This window comes from Mandrillus leucophaeus, unplaced genomic scaffold, assembly GCF_000951045.1.
Source record: "Mandrillus leucophaeus isolate KB7577 unplaced genomic scaffold, Mleu.le_1.0 Scaffold690, whole genome shotgun sequence".
Classification (NCBI taxonomy): Eukaryota; Metazoa; Chordata; class Mammalia; order Primates; family Cercopithecidae; genus Mandrillus; species Mandrillus leucophaeus.
The window spans coordinates 868823-878389 of NW_012107475.1; the positions used below are offsets into that span (position 1 = coordinate 868823).

A 9567-nucleotide genomic window follows, 5' to 3' on the forward strand; every position below is an offset into this window, starting at 1 on the left:
ATAATTCAATTAAAAGTGGGCAAAAGATCTGAATACATTTTTTTTCAAAAGAAAACACACAAATGGCCACTGGATACATGAAAAGGTGCTCTTCATAACTAATCATCAAGGAAATGAAAACTAAACTCACAATAAGACATCCATTTACACCTGTTAAAATGGCTATTATCAAAAGACAAAAGACAGCCGGGCATGTGGCACAAACCTGTAGTCCCAGCTACTCAAGAGGCTGAGGCAGGAGGATCACTTGAGCCCAGAAGTTCAAGGCCAGTCTGGGCAACACAGCGAGACCCCATCTCCTCAAAAAACAAACAAAAAAAAAGAAAACAAAAAAGAAAGAACACATGTAGGTGAGGATGTGGAGAAAAGGTAACTGTTACTGTACATGATTGGTGGTAATGTAAATTGTGTAGCCATTATGGAAGACAATTTCGAGGTTCTTTAAAAATTAAGCATAGAACTATCCAGAAATCCCACTTTTGGGTATATATCCAAAGGAAATGAGATCAGTATCTTAAAGAGATATCTGCACTCCCATGTTCATTGCAGCTTTACTTAGAATAGCCCAGATATGGAAACAATCTAAGTGTTTCAAGATAGATAAAGAAATTGTAATATATACATATATATATGTATATATATGTGATATATATATACACACACACACAATGAAATATTCAGCTTTAAAGAAGAATGAAATCAGCCTTTTCAACAATATAGATGAGCCCTGGGGACATTATGCTAAGTGAAATATGCCAGACATAGAAAAATACTGCATAATTTCACTTACACATGAATTTTTAAAAGTTGGATTCATAGAAGGAAAGAGTAGGATATTGGTTACCAGGGGCGAGGAAGGGGGAATGAGGAGATTACTGGTCAACAGGTATAAAGTTTCATTTATGACGAATGAATAAGTTCTAGGCACCTAATATACAGCATCGTGATCATAGTTAATAGTACTGCATTATATACTTGAAATCTGCTAAGAGAATAGATTTTATGTGTTCTCACCACAAAAAAGATAACTATTTGAAGTGATAGGTATGTTAATTAGCTTATGGCAGTAATCACTTGACAATGTATATCAAAACATCAGATTGTATAACTTAAATATACATAATTTTTATTAAAATAATAAATATTAGGAAAGAGTTAAAAATTATGCTTCAAGAAAGCTTTAAAGCAATACTTACTTGACTTGTAATGTTATTTAATATTAATTAATATCATGGCCATTTGCAGAAGTCATATAAAAGCTACTCTAATATATAATGTATAATCAAACTATATTCATTAAAGCACTAGCATTTTCTTCATATAGAAAAGATGTGATTATGAATTATTTTGTATTGTTTAACTATACCTATGAAGTGGGTTTCTCACAGTGAAATTATCTATGAATTGTAGAAATCTAACAATGAGGAAAGGATGTGTGTGCGCCACTGCATACAGTAGAAATTCTACTGGAGGACTACAAAGTTTAAGGTAAATTTTCTTGCTGCAAATTATCCTAATACAGGTATAGCTCATTTTACTGCACTTTGCAGATATTGTTTTTTACAAATTGGAGGTTTTGTGGCAATCCCACATTGAGCAATTCTATCAATAGCAATTCTACTGATTTTTCCAACAGTATGTGCTCACTTCATGCCTCTGTTACATTTTGGTAATTCTACCAATATTTCTAACTTTTTCTGTATTATTATATTGGTTATGGTGATCTGTGGTCAGTGATCTTTGATGTTATTGTAATTGTTTTGTAGTGTCATGAACTATACCATATAAGATGACAAACTTAATTATAAGTGTGTGTGTTCTAACTTCTCTACTGACCAGCTGTTCCCCCATCTCTTTCCTTCTCCTCAGGTCTCCTTCTTCCCTAAGACACAACAATATTGAAATTAGGTCAATTAATAATCCTACAATAGCCTCTAAATGTTCAAGTGAAAGGAAGAGTTGCATGTCTCTCACTTTAAATCAAAAGCTAGAAATGATTAAGCTTAGGGAGGAGGGCATGCCGAAAGCTGAGATAGGCCAAAAGCCAGGCCTCTTAATACCAAGGAGTTAGTCAAGTTTTGAATGCAAAGGACAAGTTCTTGAAGGAAATGAAAAGTGCTACTTCACTGAACACATGAATAATAAGAAAGTGAAACAGTTTTATTCCTGATATGGAGAAAGTTTGAGAGGTATAGATAGAAGATCAAATCAACCACGATATTTCCATAACATAAAGCCTACTCTAGAGCAAGCCCCAAATTCTCTTCAATTCTGTGAAAGCTGAGAGTGGTGAGGACAATCCAGAAGAAAAATTTGAAGCTTGTTTCACAATGTTTAAAGAAAGAAGTCACCTCTATAAAGTGCCAGGTGAGGTAGCAAGTGCTGATACAGAAGCTGCAGCAAGTTATCTGGAAAATATAGCTAAGATAATTGAGGAAGGTGGCTACAATAAACAACAGAGTTTTAATGTACACAAAATAGCCTAATATTGGAAGAGGATGCCATCAAGGACTTTCACAGGTAGAGAGAAGTCAATGACTGGCTTCAAAGCTTCAAAGGATAAGCTAACTTTCTTGTTAGCGACTAGTGCAACGGGTGACTTGAAGTTGAAGCCAATGCTCATTTAACCATTCCGAAAACCCTAGCGTCCTTAAGAATTATGCTAAATCACCTCTGTCTGTGCTCTATAAATGGAACAACAAAGCCCGGATGACAGCATATTTACTACTAAAGGGCATGGTTTATTGAATATTTTAAGCCCACTGTTAAGACCTACTGCTTAGAAAAAAAGATTCCTTTCAAAATGTGACTGCTCATTGACAATGCATCTAATCACACTCCAAAGCTTTGACAGAGATGTACAAAGAGATGAATGTTGTTTTCATGCCTGCTAACATAAGACCTATTCTGCACTCCAGGGATCTAGGGGTAATTTTGGCTTTCCTATCTTTTTACTTAAGAAATATGTTTCATAAGACTATAGCTATCATAGATAGTGATTCCTCTGATGGACCTGGGCAGAGATAAGTTGAAAACCTTCTGGAAAGAATTCACAATTCTAGATGCCATTAAGAACATGCATGATTCTTGGGAGGAGATCAAAATACCAACATTAACAGGAGTTAGGAAGAAGTTGATTCCACCCTTCATGGATGACTGAGGGGTTCAAGACCTCAGTAGAGAAAGGCACTGCAGATGTGGTAGAAACAGCAAGAGAACTAGAATTAGAAGTGGAGCCTGATGATATAACTGAATTGTTACAATCTCATGATAAAATGAACAGATGAGGAGTTGCTTCCATGGATGAGCAAAGAAAAGGTGCTTCTTGCGATAGAATCTACTGATGACAAAGATACTGAGACCATTGCTGAAATTACCATAAGGATTTAGAATATTACATAAACTTAGTTCATAAAGCAGTGGCAGGGTTTGAGAGGGTTGACTCATTTTGAAAGACATTCTATAGTGGGTAATATGCTATCAGGCGGCATCACACGCTACAGAAAAAGTTTTCATGAAAGGAAGAGTCAATCAATGTGGCAAACTTCATTGTTGTCTTATTTAAAGAAATGGCCACAGCTACTCCAACCTTCAGTAGCCACAACCATGATCAGTCAGCAGCCATCGACATTGAGGCAAAACCCTTCACTAGCAAAAAGATTAAGACTCACCAAAGGCTCAGATGATTGATAGTATTTCTTAGTAATAAAGTATTTTCAAATTTAGCTATGTAGATATTTTAAACATGCTATTGCACACTTAATAGGCTATGGTATAGTATAAACATAATTTTTATATGAACTGGGAATCCAAAAAATTTGTGTGACTTGCTTTATTGTGACATTCACTATATTGTGGTAGTATGTAACCAAACCCATGATATCTTCACGGTGTATCTGTACTGATCTGGTCCCCTGGGAAATTCACTGAGAGTGACAAATCTATTCTTTGGACCCTGCTAATATATTTATAACTGTCTAGTTTAGAGATTATGAACGTCTTTTCTAATTAAATGTAGGTATATGATTCTTTCAACAGACCTTTGAAGTAGGGTAATTGTTGAAGACTCTGAAAATGGCTAATTCAGCTGCAACAGTCTTTCCCGATCCAGTAGGTGCTCCAAGTAGGACATTACAATCCGTGTGATACAGTGTATGAAATATTTGTGTCTGTACAGGGTTAAAGTGGCTGAAGTTGTACAGGGCTTCATAAGCTTTACATCCCAAAGCTGTGATTGGTAAAGGCTGAAGATCCAGTAATTCTGAAAAGACCCAACAGGATGGCTATACAATAATTGAAAAACATGCACAATACTGAATATTGTATTGTAAAGAATATAGTAATCCTTAGTTCCTTAGATGGGGAGAAAAAGTTTAACACAAATTGTCATATACCCATTACAGATCTAGCATTTCAACAAATATGTCACGCAAATAATCATACTTACCATATTCACATACTGGATGCTTTTCTGGGGGAGTGTCCTATATGAGCCAACTATAATGCTACATCCTTTTTTCCCAATCAGGAAAGTCATTTGAATAACAAGTATATGCATGTTACAGAACAAAACCTAAATCTGCCTCAATTGGCAAAAAAAATTAAAACCATTTGCAGACTTCAACACTGAAATGGTTACTAACAACAAATTACTTTTGTTCTGTTTGACACTGACCAAGCAAGAGTAGTTGAGTGAACTATTGTTGTCAATGAAAAGTAAAATGAATTTAGGGTAATTCCAGGTAGAAAATAGGGTGGGAGTTTTAAAACAAAGCTGAGTAAAAAAAAACTGCCCTGAGAAAACCTAGAAACTAGATTTAGTTGTTTCTTATTATGTGGATGGGAGGCCTAGGGAATTAGAAACATAAAATGACTTAGAGAAACAGTTATACACCCTTGAATTCGACAGACCTTATATTCTCCATAATCCAGAAAGAATCCGTTAGAAAACCAGAAGGCTGCTTTACTCTCAAGATTATTTCATGAAATAGAAATCCGGTCATTTGAAATTCAAACAAGAAGAAGAAATAATCTGTAAGGTAACATAGTAGTCTGTACCTTGAGTCACATGTTCACGGTACTGTTTCAAAATGGAAGTATGGCAAATTTTCTTCTTAAAAAATGTATTTAAAAGTCAAAAAGTTAATTTAAAAAATTATCCTTTCCCTACTGCTCTATTCAATTAATTACATAGGTAACTGAGGGCTAATGACACGCTAATGACACGCTAATGACTCTTAAATTTTCTCAAGCACTAAAAATCGAGGTCGGGCGCCGTGGCTCAAGCCTGTAATTCTAGCACTTCGGGAGGCCGAGGCGGATGGATCACCTGAGGAGTTTGAGAACAGCCTGGCCAACATGGCGAAACCCTGTCTCTACTAAAAATACAAAAATTAGCTGGGCGCGGTGGCAGGCACCTGTAATCCCAGCTACTAGGGAGGCTGAGACAGGAGAATCGCTTGAACCCGGCGGGTGCTGCTCACTTGCAGTGAGCCCAGATCGCGCCACTTCACTCCAGCCTGGGCGAAAGAGTGAAACTCCGTCTCACAAATAAAATAAAATGATTAAAAAATCGAGAAGGAAGGAGGGGAAGCATTGCAAGTTAATGCTTATAACGCTAATCAAAGCTAAGATATGTTCTTAAAAAGACTAAAAAAAAAATAAACTGTGCATATTGCATATTTACAGAGGATGTTAAATTACGATGCTTTATATTAGTGAAAGATGAAGATTTTTCTTGGCTCATTTGGGCTCAATGGTACGACTATATATTCAAAGAGACCCTGGAATCATTGAGGTTACTTTGTGTATGTCTAATATCAACTGAGATGTTATGGTAGTACATTTATTGTTTTTAAAAATGTAGTCAGAACTCAGCTAATTATATGAATAGGGTGATACGTTCTTGGTCATTTGGCAGGCAAAAGATTAAATGAACATTGAAAGATAATGCTAACGCATATTAAGATCAAGTGCTGTGCTCAAAGATTAATGATGTTTGAAGATTATATTTTACATTAAAGCACCAAACATTTTTTATATATTTTATTCTGAGATCCTGAATATTACATGTAAGCACATTTGATGAAAGAAGACTAGAAAGATCCCCTTCAATGAGCAGATCACTAGATACTACAATCTCATTATTTTTCTATGTTGACAAGCCTGTTAGTTCTGTTCTGCCAAGATATCAAAGTGGAATTAAGCTGTAGTATAAAGTATCTCTCTTTAAAATAAGCTAAGATAATTAATAAGGTACACATATGACAAAAATGGCAAAGTTTAAAGTCACGTTAAGACCTGTTTCAATTCCCAAAGGACTGCCAAATAATGAGTTCATTAAAAGTAGTGAGGACTATATTTTATTCTGAAAATGACAAAGGGTTTCTCTTTGGAAGAATCATATGAGAAAAAATACGGACTTTCATTTTTCTATAAATTAAGGCCCTCTTAAAATCAATACTCGTCAATTATGAATTCTGAAAAAGAAACTTATTATACTAGTTAATTAACAGATTAGTTTAGGATTTTTTGAAATAGAGTATTTCACAGGGCACTTAAAAGTATCATTGTAAACATTTATTCCTGAAAATCTGCTTCTGTATTAAGTCAAAATCAAAAGGTATTTGTTCATGTCATCAAAATTTAAAATGGATTTTTACAAGGTATGACAGTGAAAAACACTCTTATATGATGTTGAAGATTACCATGTACCCCTTTATAATGTTAGGGCAGAGGGATAAAACTAACATAAAGGGTATATGTTATTTGCAGGACACAAACTCACTTGAGGTATATGGAAATCCACTCCATAGTGATACCATAATATGATTCCTTAATATTAGCTTTTTTGTTTTTAGTGTAGAAACACAAAAGATGGGGGAAAATTCCCCATAACTCACTGGTATGTTAGTTAATTTAACATACTAGAAATAAGTTTAAGTAAACTGGAATAAATGCAAGGGAGAAAATAAAAGTTTTACAGAGAGCATAGATTAAATGATTAATAACAAATGAAATAAAAAGGGAGTTACAGAGAAGTTATAATGATTATAAGTAAAACTTTATAAGGCGCAGACATTTTTCAACATTAATTAAACAACCATTTTGGAAAAATCAGTGATTCAAATCAGCATTCACCATGTTACCTGTATGAGGAGGATGTCTCTCTGGTAGAATTAGATGCTGAAAGTTGATAATACATACTGCCTCAGCACCCAACCATCTATCAGACACTGCTCGGATGTAGTATTGGGAAGGCAAAGGCTCAAAAATAGGGATTGTAAACACCAGTAGTTGAGCTTCTTTGCTAATGACCTAATATGAAATAAAGTCAAAAATAAATAAGGATATTCTAATAGCATAAAGCCCTTATTAGTCTACTGTTAAGATAGTGGTATCTCTACAAGATATACTAAAGACAAAGTATCTTGAATTTCTAAATAGCTGAAATATTCAGAAACTTTAGAAACTTGTGCATGGTGCCCTTCTGAGGATACTGGATAGAAGGTAAAATTTTATGCCCAATTTATATTATTTATATATGCATATCATCATGTATTAACAAGTTACCAATTTGACTACCTGAATTTCCCAAACATCATTCATTCAATTACATAACTTCATGATTTTTACCATACTGAATTACCATATTATTTACTTAATATTTTTCGTTAAGTTCTATCAGTACCTAAAGTGGAATACTGGAATCACTTGGTACAAATAGAAGGTAACCAAGAAGACAAAAGCAATGAATACAAAACACTGCTCTGAAATTCTACTGTTGCCTACCCAAGACTCTTACCTGAAACTTGCTTTCTCTTTGATAAAAACAGAAATTACAAATGAGTTAAATCAGTTAAAGAAATACCATCAAATTGAGTCTTTGTCTTGTGATTTATAAAGAAATTTAGAAGAAACACTCTTTTAATTCAATACTATTCAGTATTTTGTGCATGTGACCCTTAAGATTATTATTTATCCTGCCTATTTTCATATTCCACACCTCTGGAACCCATGGATTAAACCATGGTAAAGATTATCCAGTAACGTATTGCTTAATGACAGGAATAATTCTGAAAAATGTGTCATTAGGCAATTTTGTCTTAAGAACGTCACAGTGTATGCAGACCAGCCAGATGGTATAGCCTCTTAAACATCTAAGCTATATGGCATAGCCTATTGCTCTCATACAGCATGTGACCATGCAGCATGTTACTGTATTGAATATTTTAGGCAATTATATAACACAATGGTACGTAGCTATCTAAACAAATTTAAACCTAGAAAAAGTAGGTGAAAATACAGTATTATAATCTTAAGGGACCATTATTGTACTGTTGTTGTGTATGTGGTCCGTTGTTCACTGAAATGTCACTATGTGGGACATGACTGGTAACTGAATTTCTTAAACCATGATCACATTGAATATACCAGTACTATAACATTTAATCACTGTATTCTTTTAAAACTAACAGAAAACTAAAACATAAAATCAAGTTTTAATTGTACTATAAAATTACAGAGAAATAAAAGCAGAAACTGTTAGTATAAATTTTTTTACAATGGCAAAATAATAAGGATATATTCACATATATATACTTACTTGTTTTTTTAGAGCTAGAAAATACTCTGAATGATAAATATGATCATTTGTAGGATCTTCTACCCAAATCCACCAAGGTTCTCCCACTGTCCCATGTACCTAGAAGAAAAATAGTATATCATAACTCAAGTAAGGGATAGCATCCAATCTTCTCACTCTAGAAGCTTTATTGATACATAATTTATATTACAAAGTTTACTCATTTAAATATTTACAGTATACAGTTAAATAATTTTAAAATATTTCCAAAGTTGTACAACCATCACCATAATCTAGTTTTAGAACATTTTTACCACCTCAAAAAGAAACCTTGTACCCATTAGTAGTCACTACCTTTTCCTTACAGATTTGCCTATTCTGTAAATTTCAATTAAATAAAATCATATAATATGCAGTCTTTTGTGACTGGATTTTTTAATTTACCATGATGGTTTCACAGTTCATCTAAGTTTTAGCATGCATCAATGCTTTCATTCCTTTTTATTGTCTAATAATATTCCATTGGATAGATATACTGTATTTTGTTTTATCCATTTCAATGTCTTTCTCTCTCTCTTACTCTCTCTCTCACTCGCTCTTCTTTGCGAAACTCAGTCTTGTTCAGCATGCATCTCTCCCTCATGTGACTCAAGAAAAAGTGACCACATCCTCTGGGATAATTTTGATTGGCAGAAGTCAATCAGCTCATGGGATTCCCCTCACAACTGCTGTGGTAAGGCAGAGGCACATGACAAATACTGGCCCAATTAGACAGAAGAAAAGGTCTATGGTCCATGCTCTGGGCTGGAGAAGTGGGGATGTGTTTCCCATGCTCTGTTTAATGCAAACAGTAAATCAGGAAAACATTTGAGAAGTATCCACAAGTGTCAGCAGAGCAAATGGGTGAAAAGTTCCTGGTCCTTGAATGACATCTTTAAACAGAAGACTCAACCATCATTAGGGCCTATTCTACCTGTGGACCT

The 9567-nt window shown here is 34.3% G+C and overlaps 1 protein-coding gene across 1 annotated transcript in view; it reads right to left on the minus strand.

Annotated features, from left to right (window-relative positions):
- ASCC3 (activating signal cointegrator 1 complex subunit 3) overlaps positions 1–9567 on the minus strand; it is a 404060-nt gene that overhangs the window by 143567 nt on the left and 250926 nt on the right. Inside the window, exons 24-25 of the mRNA XM_012002619.1 lie at positions 7149–7317; positions 4035–4261 (exon numbers count right to left, since the gene is read on the minus strand). Of these exons, the coding sequence (XP_011858009.1) occupies positions 4035–4261; positions 7149–7317 (396 nt within the window). The remainder of the gene's footprint in view (positions 1–4034; positions 4262–7148; positions 7318–9567) is intronic.